Raw genomic sequence first — 20,548 nt, 5'->3', positions numbered from 1 at the left:
AAGCATCAATGGTTGCAAATATCCAACCTGAACTTAAAAATTTGATGATGCCATGCATTCGTTGCCAGAAACTAATAGCCTTTGGACAAGAGCGTTCTGAACACAAGGAACTTGAGGATTCTTCTACTTCATCTTCAGAAGAGTTTGTTCTTGAAACCCCTAGAACACAGAGAGAGTCCATAGTACGGAAATTTAAAAAAAAAAACGAAAGAGAGAAAAAGGTAAATGCGCCTTTTGTCACATGTAAAATCTGTCACACAGTACTTTCAAGAGGGAATCCACAGAAACAGTACAGCTTTGGAACTTATAGCATGGAATGCCATGTCCAGAATATACACCCAAACAATTGGAGTAAAGCTGTAATAAAAAGATCATCAGAGGAGCAGGGCTCTGCTCCCAGCACTTCTTCTGAAGCAACAGCACCACCAATGCAAGCATTAATGGTTGCAAATATCCTGAACTTAAGAATTTGATGATGCAATGCATTTGTTGCCAGAAACTAATAGCCTTTGGACAAGAGCATTCTGAACACCAGGAACTTGAGGATTCTTCTACTTCATATTCAGAAGAGTTTGTTCCTGAAACCCCTAGAACACAGCGAGAGTCCATAGTACGGAAATGTATAAAATTCCCAAAAAGAGAGAAAAAGGTAAATGCGCCTTTTGTCACATGTAAAATCTGTGACACAGTACTTTCAAAAGGGGATCCACAGAAGGAATACAGCGTTGGAACTTATACCATGGAATGCTATGTCCGGAATATACACCCAAACAAATGGAGAAAAGCTGTAATAAAAAGATCATCAGAGGAACAGGGCTCTGCTCCCAGCACTTCTTCTGAAGCAACAGCACCACCAATGCAAGCATCAATGGTTACAAATATCCAACCTGAACTTAAGAATTTGATGATGCAATTCATTTGTTGCCAGAAACTAATAACCTTTGCACAAGAGTCCATTCAAGTTATCCTGCAAAAAAACAGGAAGCACAGGTGCATTACCAGGAGCATTTTTTCTTTTCTCTGAAGATTGTCTTCTGGATGAATCTTCTAATTGAGTCCTCTTGATTGATAAAGCTTCCTTATAAAGTCTTTGTTTGCGGTTCTTGGTAGGCATAATCTATTATGACTCTGTAGATATTTACAATCTGTTGAAAAGAATAATATGACATTTTATAGACCACTACCAACATAGCACATAGCAATTACATTACCTAAACAATATAAACACTAGTTCACATCTCTCTTTGTGTATCTCATATCACTCTCTGCCTGCACCATCTCCCTCTTTGCATGCCTCATCTCACTCTCTCCTTCCACCATCTCTCTGTTTGTATGTGTGTGTCATCTCAATCTCTGACTACGTCATCTGTCTGTTTTTGTGTGTGTCTCATCTCACTCTCTGTGTCTAAAATGATTTACCATACTAAATGTTTTTTGTTGAAATGTCTGGCTTTAAGTTTTTTGACAAGGAACACACTGAGTGTGTATGTGAATTAAGGAATTATATTTTCATCTTTTTCCATAATGTTAGCTGTGTGTGCTCACAGTTTGTATCTTTTAGCTTACAGGGTAGACTTCTTTTTAAAGTGTTTCTCATGCTTGAATTCAATGCTGGTAGAGAGATAGTGCTAATAGTTTAATTTGGCTTGTAAATATGCTCCTTTTTTACAAGCGCCTTGCGCAACCTTTAACATGAGTGCAAGCAGTGAATATATGGAGAGGGATAGAAATAGCAGATAGAAAACAATACGAAATGGTGTGAGAGATGCATAAAGGATTTCACTAATGGCATCAATTGAGATGGAATATAAGATAAAGAGGGGCATATTTACAAGCCCCTTGCACAATGTTTAACATGGGTACAAGCAGTAAATGCATGCAGAGTGATAACATTGGCACACAGACAAGAATATGAAATGCCTTGAGAGATGCGTAAATGATTTTACTAATGGCATAAATTGAGATAGAATATACAAAAAAGAGAGGCATATTTACAAGCCCCTTGTGCATTGTTTAACATGGGTGCGAGCAGTAAATGCATACAGAGTAATAAAATTGGCACACAGACAAGAATATGAAATGCCTTGAGTAATGCGTAAAGGATTTTACTAATGGCATAAATTGAGATAGAATATACAAAAAAGAGAGGCATATTTACAAGCCCCTTGCGCAATGTTTAACATGGGTGCAAGCAGTAAATGCATGCAGAGTAATAAAATTGGCACACAGAGAAAAATATGAAATGCTGTGAGAGATGCGTAAAGGATTTTACTAATGGCATCAATTGAGATAGAATATACAAAAAAGAGAGGCATATTTACAAGCCCCTTGCGCAATGTTTGACATGGGTGCAAGCAGAAAATGCATGCAGAGTAATAAAATTGGCACACAGACAAGAATATGAAATGCTGTGAGAGATGCGTGAAGGATTTTACTAATGGCATACATTGAGATAGAATATACAAAAAAGAGAGGCATATTTTCAAGCCCCTTGCGCAATGTTTGAAGTGGGTGCAAGCAGAAAATACATTCAGAGTAATAAAATTGGCACACAGACAATAATATGAAATGCTGTAAGAGATGCGTAAAGGATTTTACTAATGACATAAATTGAGAAACCTGACTCATTTTGAAAATACAACAGTAATGAAGCCCAATATGCTTGTTATGCTTCCCAATACTGCAAACAGCACTCTCTCCATATTAAAAGAACAATTACTCACCTTTAAAATCACTTTTGAAAATGTAGAACAGTGTGAAACACACACCAGATTTTCTTAAGCAGAATCCCTGAACTGCAGCTCAGACACTGGAAACAGAAATGGCACAGTTTCCCACTCATTCTTCTCACTTATTTCTGCTCATAACCAATAAAATGTCTTCCCACACTATTTCAACACTAAACTAACATTTCAATTGGTTCTACATTTCCACACTATCAAACTCACATAATATTCACCCATCCCCGTACTGCTCATTCAACCTGTTACCATGGTAACTCCCACCTAAGGAAGAACAGAGTTTAAAAGTTCATCATACTATGTTGCAAATGAATCCAGCAAGGTTGTTGGAGCTGTCAATATAACAGCTAATCATGTGCAATGTTCCTTTCAATGACCTTTACTGAACCATTAGAATTGCTTCTTTTAAAAAACAAAACTATGAACCCTAATATGCTCTTTTGCATTTTCAGAAAGCACCAATCATTTCTTAAGCTTCAAGTGCAGTGAATGTCCTCCTCTTTTGTTTCTAAACTGCAAGCTTTCCAACTGCCATTTCATTTACAGCCCTCATCTGAGTACAACCAGATCTGGCTTGACCATGCTTTCAGTATGGTGTGTAGTACACAGCTTTGTATTCTGGTCTAAAAGGTATGCAACAAAAAGAGGAATTTTAAACCTTGATTTACCAAATGTGGCTTTTTTATAGATTGGCCAGAGAGGATTGAGATGTCACCAATTGATACCATTGGTGAAATCCTTCATGCATCTCCCACACCCTGACCTCATAATTGTGCACTGAGGTGGAAATGACTTATGCACTTTGACTGGGGTTGGTCTGGAAATGCTATTGAAGGACATCTTTGGACAATTGATGTCACTTTTTCCTCAAACTGCCTTTGCCTATTCCAATATATGCCAAAGGCAAAAATGGAATTTGGTCCAATCAATTTTGTCTGCAGATTGAGAAAGCAAGGAAACATGTAAATAAATCTGTTTCTGCATACATGAGAGACTATGGAATGGGTTGTATATACCACAACAACTTGCGTTACAACATGCAAGGCATCTATAGGACAGATGGTGTACATTTCACTGATGAAGGAAACAGAGTCTTTCTCTGTAACATCAGACTCTGCATTGGTACTTACTTGTAGGTACCAAATAAAAACACAATGAGCACAACGGCTCTTTTTAGAGCCAACTAACATGTAAACACTCAAATATGATTTTTAACTTTATTTTTTTACATTAATTTTTACTGAGGTCCGCGCACCGAGCACTCACGAGCACTCCCTGTGCGTGGACCTATCGTGTTTTCTGTTATTTTTTAAAAATTAAACATCATTTTTAACCTTAGGAGTCCTTGAAGGACCCCCTGAGAAGGCCTAAGGGGTCAGGGAAACTCTACCCTACCCCCTTCCCACGTTTTTAAGTTATATTTTTCACTCTCTTCTGAAACCACAAAATGGCGGTAATAGGGCTCGTGCACCGTGCATTTACCGAGCACTCACAGTGCATGCACCGAGCACTCACGGTGCGCGGACCAATTGGAATTTTTTTTTAAAAATAAAACTAAATGGAAATGGACATCGTCTCCTCTGTAGATACCTTGTATGTTGTAATTCAAGTTATTGTGGTATATTGAATCCATACTGTAGTCTTTCAGGAAAGCAGAAACAGATTTGTTCACATGATTCCTTCCTTTCTCAATGTGTGGCCAGAATTGGCGTAGGGGGTCATGAGTTCCTACTCTGGTGAAACACACTTGCTGTTCTATATACTTACTTATGTTGTAAACTAGTGCATCAGAGACAGTCAGTGAGAGAAAGGATGCAGGACATGAAGAACACAAAATTGTATCACTTTGCTACTACCTCATAAATTACATTTAAATAAGTATAATTTTCAAAACAATTTTTCTTTACTAAATTAAAATTTATTTATCAGAATTTTCAAAATCTAAAAGAACTTGTAGCATTTCTTCATCAGGAATTTCATCCGTCAAAGTGTCTGAAAATGATTCGTCAAACTCAACAATGTCTACACATTCCATTAATTCCATATCTAGTGTTTCATCAAACAAATCTGCCATGGTATCTCCTTCATGTTTTTCATGATTTGTTTCATCTATAGGATCATTATAAACCACAGAATAAGTTGCCTCAATAAACATTGCTGTTATTTCAAAGAAGATGTTGGTAGGCTTCTCATTTTCATTCATCATTTTATGTTAGTGTACTATTAAAAGAAGGAGAAACAGTGCTTACTGCATGATTTCCTGCTCTGGTGAGACACACTTGCTGTTCTTTAAACTTACTTATGTTGCAATCTTGTGCATCAGAGACAGACAGTGAGAGAAAGGATGCAGGACATGAAAAAGAGATGTCAAATACACATTTAAGAAAATTTTTGGGGAGAAGGGAAATATTTATGAGTAAACTTACTATGTAACACCAAAAATTATCAGTTTGCTACTACCTCATAAATTACATTTTGATAAGTATAAATTCTCATACAATATTTATTTACTACATTTAAATTTATTGTTGGAAATTTTGGAAATTTAAATGCTCGTCTAAGATTGCATCATCAGCAATGTCAATATTAAAAATCTCCCAAAAAGAATCCTCAAACTCAATGAACTCCAAAGCTTCCATTAAATCTGAATCCAAAGATTAATTATAGAAATCGTCCATGCCATCTCCTCCATCATAAAGCTCTCCTTCAGGAACATCCTCAATAACAGTCACAAAAATTTCTATAACGATGTCAAATGACTCTTCATTTTCAGCCATTATTAATGTTAGTGGACTATTAAAAGAAAGAGAAAGACAGTGACATGGTGCAGGGGAAGAATGAGATAGGGCAGAGAAAAACTATTAAATTCTATTAGAAGGGTCACTACTGTGTAAATCTCACACCAGATATTGAACACCAAATTTTCCTCACAAAACTACCTCAGACACTATAGTCACAAAATGTCCGTGTTTCCCTGGACAGTGTATAGTATCAAGCAATAATTAGAAATATAAAGCACTGCATCTGATGTTGCCCTACTCAATCCAGAAGTATAACAGAAAAACATTAAATAAGTAACAGAAAACATTTTTCCTATTAACTTAAAGTGAACAACAGAGTTCTCCTTACAAATTAACAACTCACCTTCTAGAAAACTGTTGAACAGTAAATTCTGTCTCAATCTCACACCTCAGAAGTATACCTCAAACACTAAAATCTCAAAATGGCTGTGTTTCCCTCTCATTTCTCATACATATTCAGATACCCAGCCAATCAAATAAATTTTATTACACAAAAAATCAAAATCAAAGTAACATTTTAGTTGGTTCAAATTATCAACACTTTCAAACTCACATAATCTTCAACCTACCCCGGATGCTCTCTACCAATTACCATACTAACTATCCACAAAACACCTACCTAAACCCAAAGGTGAAAGAGTCATCACTCAATGTTGCACTCAACCAACATCTAAACACTGAAACTTGTTATTTTAATGTTTTTCTTTTTTGTCTTTTTGAGCCGAAGTCCGCGCACGGTGCGGGGACCACACGATTTAATTTTTTTTAATTTTTTATTTTTTTCAACCTTCGGGGTCCTTTACAGACCCCATGACAAAACCTAGAGGGCTCAGGAATCTCTACCCTGCCTCCTTGTCAACTATTACACTTTTGTTTACAACCACTATTATCTGCCACAAAAACAAGATGGCGGACAACACTTCCTCATTTCTACTGACTGGAATGTTGACAGACGTCCAACAGCCAATCAGAATTCCGCGCGCGCACGCTAAGGTCCGCGCACGTGCAAGGACAGTGCAAGGACGGTGCAAGCCCATGCGCGCACCGTGTCCCGCCTATAGATATATAATTTGAAAAAAGTTGATTTTCTCAACAATTACTGAAGGGATTTTCACCAAATATACAAAAGGCACTTCTGCATACCAGGCTCTACCATTTTGCCAAGTTTGCAGTAATTCCATTCAGCCGTTCGGGCTGTAGCTGTGTCTAAAGGTCCTATGAAAAATTGCATTGGACTCAATTTCACATTCAATTTTCTCAGAAACTACTGGAGGGATTTACACCAAACATACAAAAGATATTGCTGCTTACCAGTCCCTACCATTTTGCCAAATCTGGTGTAATTCCGTTCAGCCATTCGAGCTGTAGTCTTGTCAGAATGTCCCTATAGAAATTAACATGGGGAAAACATGTTTTGGGATCCCCCTTTTTTCTCGGCCCCGGCTTGACGAATCCCCCCGAAACTTCCAGGGAAGGAGCGGAACGCAGCGCAGCAAATTTAAGGAAAATTACAGGCAGATCCCTCAATCGGCGTCAAAGTTATTCCCAATAGAATGTTCGGAATTTCCTATGTAACTAGGTCCTAACTATATATACCTACTGGCGACCGCCAGTAGGTAATATATATATTCGTGTTCGGGGGACCCGAGGAAAAATCCGCAGGTCACACGAAACATTCCTTGGCAGCGTTTCACTTAACCCTGAAAACACGAACATTTACTTCGGCAAATTCCCCTGCACTTCTTACCTGGCTCCGGACATGGGAGGCTGGGATTTGCAGTTCCTCAAGGCTTCGAGGAGTGCCACAGGTGTGCTGTACTACTACAAGGGGCGGGCGGATATTGATCCAATCCGAGCGAAGCAGGACACTGAAAGTGAGGCTGTAGCCATTGTTTGACTGTTGCTGAAAACATCGAGGGCGCTGATGAAGGTTAGATGCCGAAATGCATTCGCTCGTTAAGATGTTTCTTAAATAAATTTCCTCCATGGTGTCTCCCACTGCTGGCCTCTGCCTTTTCTTCGAGAAGGTTACTTTTGGATATATATATATATATATATATATATATATATATATATATATATATATATATATATATATATATATATATATATATATATATATATATATATATATATATATATGTATATATATATATATATATATATTCACAGAAAAAACCATAGGTTATAGACCATATATAGTTAGGAATTTGCATTTACAAAACCTTGAAAATTCACTGAAAAAACCATAGGTTATAGACCATATATAGTTAGGGATTAGCATTTAAAAAACCTTATTTTATTTGCACAAAACCATTGAAATTCCATATATAGTTAGTTGCACTAACTATATATCGCGGACCCGCAATCCACTGCTAATGATGTCACATATTACATCATTCATGACATGGTCAGTGACATCACTGATGACATCACTGATGACATCTCAAATGACATCACTGATGACATCACTGATGACATCTCAAATGACATCACTGATGACATCACTGACATCTCATTTGACATTACTGATTACATCACTGATGATATCATTTATGTGATATTACATCTTCAGACTCTAATATAACCTTAGATACACTCAGTGTAAACAGGCACTCACAGACATGGCAGAAACACAGCGCCACAACAAAAAGAAGATTCAAAGACCGCAAATATAACCAAGGGAACATAGAAAAATGTTGGAACAGAGCCAACGAAAAACCCAGACAGGAATGTCTAAAACGATCAAACAAAGACAAAAGTGATCAAGAACCTATTAGACTTATCACTGATTACTCAGAAAACAGCAAGAAACTGGTTCAAATCATGAGAAAAAATTGGAAAATCCTACATCTGGATGACACTTTAGGCAAACTAGTGGGACAACACCCAGTGGTAACATACAGGAGAGCACCAAACTTAAAGGATCAGTTGATTCACAGTCACTGCAAACCAAACAAAAGGAAAGACTGGCTCAAAACCACTGGTTTTGTGAAATGCTATTGTTGCAAAATGTGCCAAATTGCCAAACAAACCAAAGAAATACCATTACGTAACAACAAAACATGGCAGATACGACAACTAATCTCATGTAAAACTGAATTTACAGTCTACGGGATAGAATGTCCATGCCCCCTCATGTACGTGGGCAGTACAAAAGGAGAGCTAAAAAAAAGAATAATGGAACATGTGAGAGCCACAGTGCATAAAGACAGAGCCAACGCAGTGGCAAAGCATATGGAGCTAAAGCACAATGGAGATTGGCTCAAACTAAAATTCTTTGGAATAGAAACTATCCCAAAAAATACACGTGGTGGAGATCGCGAAAAAATTCTTAGACAAAAGGAGTCACGCCACATCCTAAACTTTAGAACTTTAAGCCCTCATGGCCTGAACCAATCAGAAGAGTTATATATTCATCTGTAATATGGACAACTGTAGGGACAATATGAGTGAATTGCTGAATTCGAAAACCATCCTATAACAAGTTTGGATGTTCAAAGAAGTTAGCCTCATCAGTTGACTAATCCCACTTGAGGGATTGAAAAGGACAAATGTGGACATGAAAATTAAATGTCAATCACTATCTTATGTGTCACAAACAGTGAACTAATCCCACTGGAGGGATTGTAAGAGCATAAATAGTTGGCAAAAATAATTGACAAAAAAATAATAATGATGCATAATTATAAATGTCAGCCAACAACATTGTAAATATAAGGTTGAGGCCAAAAGTTTGATTAAATTCTCTTGTTAAATGGTTTAATTTCACTTAGAAACCCCCCCCCTTTTTTTTTTTTTAAATAAAATACAAAAAAAACACAAATACCAGAATGCCTAGCGAACCACAACAGGATGTGATGTAACATCAAACACTAAGGTCGCTTTAAATGATGTGAAAAAACTTGTGCAAGTGATCGTGAGCAAGGTGCTTGCAGCACCGAAACGCGTAGATCGAGTCTGTTATCATGGCTGAAGGATTGCAATAAATTAACTTGTGGAACTTAAAGGGAGTGCGCCCATTACTTTCGTGAAAACGGAGGAGTGTTGAATATATATATATATATATATATATATGTATATATATATATATATATATATATATATATATATATATATATATATATATATATATATATATATATATATTGTCAAGGTACATATATGTGAAGTTAAGTGTGGTAAACCTAGAATTCCTAGACTTACCCATCGATACTTACCTTCTCTTTCTATTATTGTTGTCAGTATACCTGCTACTATATGTATGTAGCCTAGATTTTTAGGAGTCAATACCGCTTAAAAGATACCATCCCTCAGACTACTCTGTCACCATTAAAAGTGGAATACTGTACTATGTTGTGGAAATTATACTTCTCTGAATTTGCCAATGACAATAGGACTTTTTTGAGGTAAATACTTAAAATGATCTTGAATTAATTAAACTCTTGTAATGCAATTTTGGAAAGAATGATACCACTTTTTGAAACATATAATCCATTGATTTGAGCCTACCAGGAAGCAGAGTGACTGAGATTTCCAGTTTAATAATTGTCTCACATGGCTCCCAACAACATTGCACCTATTTGTTTTGTTAACAAAAATATTTTTGTAATTATATAATTATAGGCAACACACAGCAGTGCACTGAATACAGTGACAACACAAACTATTTGTCTGCAAATAAATTAACATTGTTGGTGCGCAACCAGTTTTTCATAACCTTACTGAGTGCACGCCAACGACTGGGAGCAGTTTAGTCCCTATATGGACGTTGGTGCTCCCCGAGTGGATCTGTCTATATTACTTGTGATCTCAAATCAATACTATCAACTGTGATATTCTCAGTAAGAATTACAGATGAGGGTCAGAATTGTAAAGAATTTATATGAAGAATTATTAAGCAAAATACATTAAATATTTTATTAGAATGGTTGGCAGTAAAGAATACAGATTATAAGTACAAAGAACGTTGTAAAGGTCAATGAAAGACACAGTATATATTCATCTTACTAAAGAGGCAAGTGAGGCTCTTAGTTACAGAGGAAAGCTACATCCTGGTGTAGGATTTTAGACAAAGGATTTCATAAATTACTACACAGGTACATGGTTTTCAGGATATGCACCAATGAGGAACAAGCAAGAAGGAACATTTTACTACAGAATACATTTGAAGATTCTCTCATAATACTATTGCATTGAATACAGTTGCTATAATTTTTTTTAAAAACACAATAATCATCACATTGTATAAACGATAGTCTGACACAGATGTGATGTCCTTGGTTAGGTACAGCATGGCGAGAAGCCTCTGGGAACCCTCAGTGCAAAGCTTACAATTCCTTATTTAGAGCCGAGGAACAACAAGAAAAATAATGATCATGTTGTTAGCTGCCACATCATTTCAAAATGGAGTAAAACATAAGTTTGGTTCAGTTTCTAAAAAATTGTAAAGCTAAAAAGAGTAAAGAACTCCCACACATGATAAGCAGAGAGAGTATTGAGGTCAGGCTCCCCGCATGCTGGGTCCTTTGGAGTACATCATAAAATAAAAGTGAAGCAACCAACAAGTGTGCAAAAATGTACTCAATAATGAATACAAGTCAGGACTTCAATGCCCTTTCAAATGTTTAAAAGAAAAACAATTAGCATTAAGGACTGAATACAAGTTGGCCATAAAATGTCAATCCCCACCCAAACCCATGTTTGCAGTGGGACTACAATTCCAAGTAATGCAGAGTTTACTGCATCCAGTAATTACCTCAACACTTAACTTTCACCTGGTCAAATTATACAGATCATACCTGGTCACATTTACTGTGGGAAAATGCCCAGTAAAATTGGGGACATTCAGAACTCACTGCATGCATGTTATGTACCATTTCCAAGTTTGAACTCTGGATAGATGGTTGCTACTTGGCCTGTTAAATAACTCACCATGAGGTTTCAGTATTTTCTGGTGGGGTAAATACCTCAGTTCCTTGCGGGCACTCGTGATTGAAATTTAAGTATTGATCAGCAAACTTCCATCAAACTAGAACTAATTCTACCTTATGTTTGACATTTCTGTTTCATCTACTCTTGTGGTAGAATGTGAAGAAATCACTAGTGTATGGAGACAGTACCCTGCTGATGCAACGTACGCGTTCACACAATAAGCAGAAAAATAATGGCACACTTGGATCAAGACCAATGTTATACCTGATGTTACATTAATCAGCCACAACCATATGTTATGGGTCACTGTATAGCAAACAACTACTTGTAAGATAAGGTAAAAGTATTTTTAGATTTCCCCTTGGGTGGCCTGTCTACATTGCTTCTAGGACTCTTGTAGCCAATCACAAAAATTAAGGCTGTATGTCCCTAGGGTCACATTCCCTCAGCCTAGAATCCTAGAGTGCCCATGCCAGACGTAATGGCAGCACAACCAAATATATCACCAACCACATGTAACCAAAATATCTTGCCCTCCCTGTAACCGTAATGCTAGACACTTTTAAGGAATACTTTAGTGGGCTACAACTGAGGTCAGGCAGTTGGTGTTGCTAGAGCTCAGATTACAACTACAAATTGCAGGGGCTGGATTTTTACTCCATTTTATTCAGCATAACAATTCTGTTTTGTGGCTGCAGTTATCAATGCTTGTATTTTGTCTACTGATTTCTGATGCTCCAAAAGGAAATAACCTTGCAATATGTAGAATGATTCTAATTGTGCTAGATTGTAAAAATTTGCAAATGATTTCCCCCTTGATATTTTATTAAACCCGGCCCCAGATGACCCAATTGGTTCCCTCCCTGAAACTATGTGAGGCTAGTTGAGAGGGAAATATGGACTTTTGCTAGTTCAAAAAGGGAGCAACTAGCAGTGGTGGAGGGGGAGTCCTTACAAAGTGATTCATACATCACAGCAGAAATCCCCACATGCAACAACCATTTCACTTCTCGTGTCACCAGGACCTGCATCTGAGTTCTAACGAAATATTGTGTTTTAAAAATTGTGCTACAAAAATATTGTCGACGAGAATAGCGACACGATAGGGATGCAAAAGTAAGCATAGATTTCCTACACTTAACTCTAAATATATGTCCTTTGACATAGATACATTACTGTGAAATAAATCTATACTTACCAATATAAACATATTTTCACAATACTTTGGTTGTGAATATTTCTGCTATTATATTGTTTTAGCATGATATAGCTGTAGTCAATATGCTGACATACATCCAAGTCGATATGATACCGTAATATCAAGTTTTCCCCCACAATATTATAGCACACATTTGAATGACCAAGATATCAGCAGGGTTACTTTAACTATGTATAGGTAAGTACATGTTTACTATATCGAACTGCAAATATATGTACCTTGATAATATATATAGGTTCAAGGTACTTAGATAGGAAATTAAGAATAGTAAATCTATACTTACCACTGTATACATATCTCCCTGAAGTGTTGGTTGTTTTTGCTATGATATTCTTGCAGTGTAATATTTCTGCAATTAAAATTCTGACATATAGCCACATGCATGAACAAGAAATGTTGTTAAGAAGTGTCATCCCTTCTTAACAACATTTTATTAATCCTCGGTCACATAAACACTTGCCAGCCAGTATGCAGTGTCTTTGGTCTCTGGCATAAACCTAACTGTATTCTATTAATTTCTACTTATCTTTTGGGGTTATGGATTCTGGGCCACCCCACTTCCTTTATACCATATCTTAACTCTTATCTACTTTTCTAATCCTAGATGACTGTGTTACTTTCAATAATGTTATCCAATTTCATCATCCAGACGAGTGGTTCTTAACCTCTAGATTTCTGTGGACCCCACTTAATCATTACTGGAACCTGTGGACATTCACTGAGTAATTTTTGGAATCGGGGAACCCCCACTGAGTCATAACTGAAAGTCAGGTACCCTGGCCTAAACGTTTTCGATGATTTCAAAACAATTCATAAGAATATAGAAACAAGCATTAATCAAATAAATACACAAATAAAATATTGTATTTAATTCTCAAACAAACATAAAAAAAATCTAATTTTTAGTTTTAATGGGAAAGTTAGAGCACTATTGAAGCCACTCATCATCCATACTATATTCTGTTTATGTACTTGCACTGCTCCCACACATCAATCTGAGGGTACTAACATAAATTTTAGTCTCCACTTTCAAATTCCTTCATGTGTACAGAACTTTTTAAAATAGTCAGTTGTACATTTTGCTTCTTTATTTATATAACTTAATCTAATAACATTATTTAATTTTCGTAGCAGTCGCATAAGCCCAGAGTAGACTTTAAGGACCCCCATGGGTCCTCTGACCACAGGTTAAGAACCACTGATCCAGACAATTTGATTTGTGTGTGAACTCCAGCAAGTACAATGGCCCCTCACAGCTTATTAGTGGTATGTCCCTCACACTGGGCTTTAAACATATTTCTATGCTCCACATACACATAGAGAAGGTTCAGTTGATTGCTCAGTTTCCCCACTGAATGGTCAATCCTCTATGCTATTGTTTTGAATGAGTTGAAAACAATTTTCACCTCTTCTGAACGGATCATATTTCTAAAATAAAGGGTGTTGCTACAACCTACAACTGAGGTGTTGCTACCACCTGCAAACAATGAAATCTAGTCACAGACTTTTCAATGGCCAGCTAATCATTCTCTAGCTTAGCCCAGAATCTCATAGAATTGAGAGAAAATGAAAGTATTTGACTACAAAAATATAAACCACTCTTAATCTTACAATAATGTCGTTGGGAAATTGGAATGCTATACAACTGTAGTATATAAAACAAGCAACCCTATATACGAGCACCAACTAACCACCTAAATTAGAGTTAACAAGAGGTCCTAAAAATTCTAATTACCCTTTTCCCATCCAAGACTACACCGTCTTTAAACTATAATTCTCAAGGGACTTGCGAGTATATTATGAACATCTACTGCCTAAAATAAATGATACCTTTATGTATCTCCCCATTTCCAGTTTTGTGCTTAAAAAAATGATCAATTACTCATTACTGGGATCAATTTGATTTGAAATGTTTGCAACAAGATTGTCTAACATTGGCCGTTGCTAGACATTTAGTGCAGCCATTGACTGCTCACATTAGTTACAGTTCTGTATTTTGTGTTTAAAATAATAAAAATGATATCCTGAGAATCTGGCATGGATTACGCCAATGGACCAGCTCTGGACACCCCTGACATACTAGGTGACATATTCCGTTTTCTTTATATGCCGTAGCTATTAGTATACCTATGTGCACAAATGTATTGTCTATTGATACATCACAGTTTCAGCTTGCTACATTCACCTCTTTATCTTCAGGTGGCATTCTCTCTATAATTTTAAACACATTTAAAGAAAGGCAACCATGCTTGTGCATACATAGCAGCCTTTTTGGAATGTTTTTGCATTAAGAAAAAATTCCTAAGAAGGCCACCATGCATATAGACGCATAGCAGCTATCTTGGAATGTTTTTTCTTAAAGCAATAGAAAAGTATTCCAAGACGGCCTCCACGAATGTCTCAGAAAACTTTAAAAAAGGGAAACGATATCAAGATGAGATGGTCAAAATGCAGCTGTTTCAGAATGCAAGATGGCCACTATACATTCTCACACATGGCGCACATTAAAAATAAAGAGCATTGGCAAAGCCAAAAGATTTGCACCCAGCTGTCATAGGCGAGTTATATTGCCTTTCTCAATGCTTGCTACTTAAATTGTTTCGATTGTCTTTTTGGCTTTACCATGCTTTCTTGTAATATCTAGGTTTGTCTATTATGTGTTATAAATGTCCATACTTTACCTGTGGTGTCTATTAACTCTGTTTTCTTTTTTAAGGGATGAACACCTCCATGCCATCATGGATCTCAAAGGATCTGTCAAGCGAAAAGAAAGAAAAGCCATCTTGCAACTGTTACAGAACGGGAGTCCATCCACTGACGAAGCAACTTTTCTCTTTTTTGATGATATCACACTGGGGAGACAAAAGCTTGGTCTTTGCTGCTGCTAGTTTGCCACATTATACGAACCCTAGAATCCTGTACATTTTGCAATTGTTTGAACAAATAATGGAAGGAGAAGATTTTGATCTTCAAAGAGACCCTTTGTGTCTCGTATGCTGCTGCTCTGACAGAGACACCCTCAATAGTGCTGGGGTATTCCCACAGCCTATATTCTCTCAGAACAGTTGCCCGTGCCAAATGCTCTGGTTAGGTCAGTTGCAACATCTGACACAATAGGGATAATAATTGTGGTCCAGTCTGGTGAAACCTTCTATGGAGAATGTTGTATGCACACAATTCGAAACCCGATAAGAGATGCTGTTTTACATACAGCTAAACAGTTGAGACAGGCACAGCTATAGGTAAGTCATGAGGCAGGTAAAAAACTATAATCTGTAAAGATGTAATGGACCCGTGCAGATATTTTGACATATGTTTAATAATAAACATTAAGGATATGAAAGATTAGTAAAATGTTGACATCAAAGGCCTAAGCGCCACTTACTGCTCCCTTGGACACGTGAACTGAGCCCAAAACCTGATTATCTACTACTAATCTTATCTGACACCAGAGAACATACCGCGCTATTCCCTAACCATTTAGGAAGCCAATTTTGAACGTTTAATTCTATTTTTTGGTTAGGACTTTGGTAGGATGGGTCATATTTGACACATTAGCCCATAGGCTTTGTTTAGGGGAAAGCTGGGGGCATGTCAGAACATGCAACATTCACCATGGTGCTTTCAAATCAGCCACCTGAGTTCTTGGGGGGGGGGGCTACTCCAGTAAGTGTCTGATTTAAGCGCTTTGTGGAATGAGTACACACTGAAACCAGCAGAATAGAGGCTTTTTTTTGCATAACAACGCTGTCGTTACAATGACCATTTTTTTATTTCGCATACCGTTACAACGCAAGTCGAAACCTCGACTTGCGTTAGGGGGCGCTGGATGTTGGAATAGTATAATTTACTATTCCAACTCCAGTCTGTGAGCACACTAGGGAAGGTGTTGAATTTTAAATCCAATACCTTCTGTCCCCTAAAGCATGTTGTTGTTTTGACTTGTGTTGTAACAATATGCGAAATAACAACGCAGTGGTTGTAATGACCGCGTTGTTATGGCATGCGTTTTTTGGGTATGTGAAGTAAACGGTGTTTACCAAACCAACATGATATATTCCCATGTTATTGTGTGACAGCTACACCAGCAAGCTATTATGAAATGGAAATGTACTAGAGTGCCAGTTCAGCAGAGCCGCCACTATTGAGCACGTCAGAAGATGGTTGTCCTGTGGGACTTCTTTAACCCCAGAAACATCTATCACCCCAGTGTGGCGACACCATCTGCCATAGAAACACCTTTCTCCCACCTTTTTCACCCGCTAGCCTCTATTTTTGACACTCTCCACTCAGCATAACTGGCTGAAGCTTTCAAAGCATTTCCAAGCCATGTTTGGCCCCACATTTGAGTGCAGAGAGAGAGCTGCCTTGCTAGCCCTCTGCCGTTAATCATTCACTCAAGTGAGAATGCCTGCGTTTTTTTTTGCTTTGAGTGCATCTTACACCAGAGCTCTTTTAATAATAGCTTATGAAGGAACAGAGTTATATTACAAGGTTGTTGGAGTGCACAATTCATGACTGGAGAATCATGATGAACGTGGAGTTAAGAAAATCTGAAGGAAGAAGAGTAAAATGAAAGCAATTGCTGAGCAATGAGTGTTTGAGAAACGTTTGATTCCAATTTCTCGGTAAACAGTAAATCATAAATTAAATCTTAGGTAAAAAATCTAATTAAATATACCTTTAAGCAGCACATTGATTGGTAGGCAGGGCATTCTCAGAAAACTGTACTTACATGTGGATCATATTAGAGGAACAATTTTGACTTAAAAAACATAAATTTAAGGCCTAAACATGTATCTGCTAAGCCTCTCCGTGTACATGTGTAGGACTAGTCAGTTGAGATGAAGACCATTTCGCTACCCTAACATGCAGTGACTTAGCGTTAGCTTTGAAGTCATGATCCTTTACCGCCATATAAAATGTCCTGTAATTGTCCTAAAAATAAATAGCTGGATTGCCTAATCTTAACATTGTCAAAGCTAATTTTGTCTGTTTACTACACAATCAGTGGGCTTTAGCCCCACCTCAAACTACTGACATCCTTGTGTGAACCCCCTTTTATTATTGGCTGGAGACATTGTCAATCACACCTTGGATACACCCAGTGGAGTATTTTAGTCTCACTGTCTTTCTCTTGGGTATTTGTGTGTATCCTTCACCTTCTAAGAAATGCTTTCCATGAGAAGCATGAGAGACTATTTTACATTTGCAAAGTGGGTCAGTGACTAAATATCGAGGGACACAATATCGAGTGTCCAGAATATTGAAGCAAAAATATCAAGGGACATAATATTGAATACCTATCTACAAACAGCTAAGTACCAAAATATCGTTGTTAAAAATATAGGTAACTAAAATATCGATTTTTTTAAAATATATTAAAACTAATATAAAAGTAATTAAATATTAAACACAATTAAGGAAAATATAGTTAAAATAATGTAAAAAAGCTTAAAATATAAAAATAATAAATGTCATGTAAAAATATTATTTCTAACATATATATATATATATATATATATATATATATATATAAACATATTAATATTAAAAAAAATGAATATTCTTAATGATCAAATATTTAAAACATTATTAAATATATAATTACCTATTTATATAAATAAACATTATATAAATCTAAAAATAAATATTCTTAATGATCAAATATTTAAAACATTATTAAATATATAATTACCTATTTACATACATAAACATATTATATAAATCAAACAATAAATAATATACAATAATTTTAAATAATAATATTAATATTCTTTATGCAAATTATTATTTTATGCTACATTCAATGGAACAATAATAAAAATGTTGCATAGCGTAGTGAATAAAAAGAGTATTCACACTACAACAACTGCAAAAGTATAGAATATGTTGGATAGCGGGTGAGTACAAATTACTATTCCCACTCCAATGAGTGGAACAGTAGGGAAAGTGTTGGATAGCAGGAGAATAAAAATTAATATTCCCACCCAAGTGAGCGTAACAGTAGGGAAAGTGTTGCATAGGGTGAGGGTCAAAATGACTATTCCCTCTCTAGTGAGTGGAATAGTAGGGAAAGTGTTGGATAGCGGGAGGGTAAAAATTACTATTCCCACTCCAGTGAGTGGAACAGTAGGTAAAGTGTTGGATAGAGGGAGGGTAAAAATTACTATCCCCACTCCAATGAGTGGCACAGTAGGTAAAGTGTTGGATAGCGGGAGAATAAAAATGACTATTCCCACTCCAGTGAGTGTAACAATAGGGAAAGTGTTGGATAATGGATTGGTAAAATGTACTATTCCCACTCCAATGAGTGGAACAGTAGAGAAAGTGGTGGATAGTGGGAGGGTAAAAATTACTATTCCCACTCCAGTGAGTGGAACAGTAGGGAAAGTGTTGGATAGCGGGAGGGTAAAAATTACTATTCCGACTCCAGTGAGTGGAACAGTAGGGAAAGTGTTGGATAGCGGGAGGGTAAACATTACTATTCCCACTCCAATGAGTGGAACAGTAGGGAAAGTGTTGGATAGCGTAGAGGAATAATTTAGTAGACCGAGTCCCTCAATTTAATTAAAATTAATTAAAAAATAATTAAGTATTTAAATTTATTTTCCTCCCACTATTTACCACTATAAACACCACCTCCAATAGTCTAAAATATTAATACATTGACATAATTAAATAACATTTAATTAATTAGCTAATCACAATTAACAAAAAAATAACAATGATATCGAAATTAATTAACACAAATAACAGATAACATAACTTTGATTAAATATTATATAAATATTAATAAAAAGGTATTTTCAATTAATTTAATACACATCATACTCCCCTATGAACACTCAACACACTCCTCAAACAATGAACATAATTAACATATTAATACATTATTATTTATTATTAATATTTAATTAATTACTAATTAATACAAATTTACACAATGTACATAATTATCAATTAATTAAAAACTTGTATTAATAACGTTTAATTATGTAATGTTAAAATAATTAACTTAATTACCAATGTTAATTATTTACTATAAAATTAATAATTTTTAAAAAATATTGTAATTTATTTAAATTAAATTTCTTCCCACCCTATTCCCCTATAAACCCACAACTGCTACGGAACTAATATATGCAAACATTAATTACCAATATTAATTATGAACCATTAAATAATTATTAATTAAAAGAAATATATTTAAATCAAATTACTTCCCACCCTATTCCTCTATAAACCCACAACCCGCTACGGAACTAATATACGCAAAAATTAATTAGCATAGAATTCATTATCTTAAAAAAATTGTAACATACATTAAAAAATATTACATACTTTTAACACATATACTAACATATAATACAATAAAAAAACGATATAATGGCATTTTATATAATGACATTCGATTTGACATTCGATATTACTTATATAACAACAACATAGGAGTGACTCAAAGGTGTAATGATATTAACCAGAAGCAACCAAAACAGACGGAGAGAGTGAACCAGTGGTGTGCTGAAAAAAGAAGAAAACCTTATTTCTTAAAAGAACCCTCACTCACCAACCTAGTGGTGACATGCTTCATCATAGGGTTACCACTGGGGGAACCGAATGTCCCCCCAGTGTGCTACAATGCCTGATTTACAGCGGAGCTGGTTTGTGGTGGGATCGTGTAAAGTGCTCAAGTGAGGTGAGTGTAAATTTTAAAAGATAACAGCTGTACCCTAAATAATTTTTTAAATGGTCAGCTGGTACCATTAAAAACTGGTGGACAGGACACTCAGTGGTCTGGTTATTTAAACCACTGTGTCCTAGGAAGTGTAGGTCGACATGTTTCAGCTGTT

At 36.1% G+C, this 20,548-nt stretch overlaps 1 protein-coding gene across 1 annotated transcript in view; it reads left to right on the top strand.

Annotated features, from left to right (window-relative positions):
* LOC147690227 (exocyst complex component 3-like) overlaps window positions 1-17,664 on the top strand; it is a 378,556-nt gene extending 360,892 nt beyond the window's left edge. Inside the window, exon 11 of the mRNA XM_086936655.1 lies at window positions 15,412-17,664. Within this exon, the coding sequence (XP_086792781.1) occupies window positions 15,412-15,583 (172 nt within the window). The 3' untranslated portion in view covers window positions 15,584-17,664. The remainder of the gene's footprint in view (window positions 1-15,411) is intronic.
* Window positions 17,665-20,548: the final 2,884 nt, after the last annotated feature.

This window comes from Lissotriton vulgaris, chromosome 9, assembly GCF_964263255.1.
Source record: "Lissotriton vulgaris chromosome 9, aLisVul1.2, whole genome shotgun sequence".
Taxonomy (NCBI): domain Eukaryota; kingdom Metazoa; phylum Chordata; class Amphibia; order Caudata; family Salamandridae; genus Lissotriton; species Lissotriton vulgaris.
This window is presented reverse-complemented; position numbering and strand designations above follow the sequence as displayed.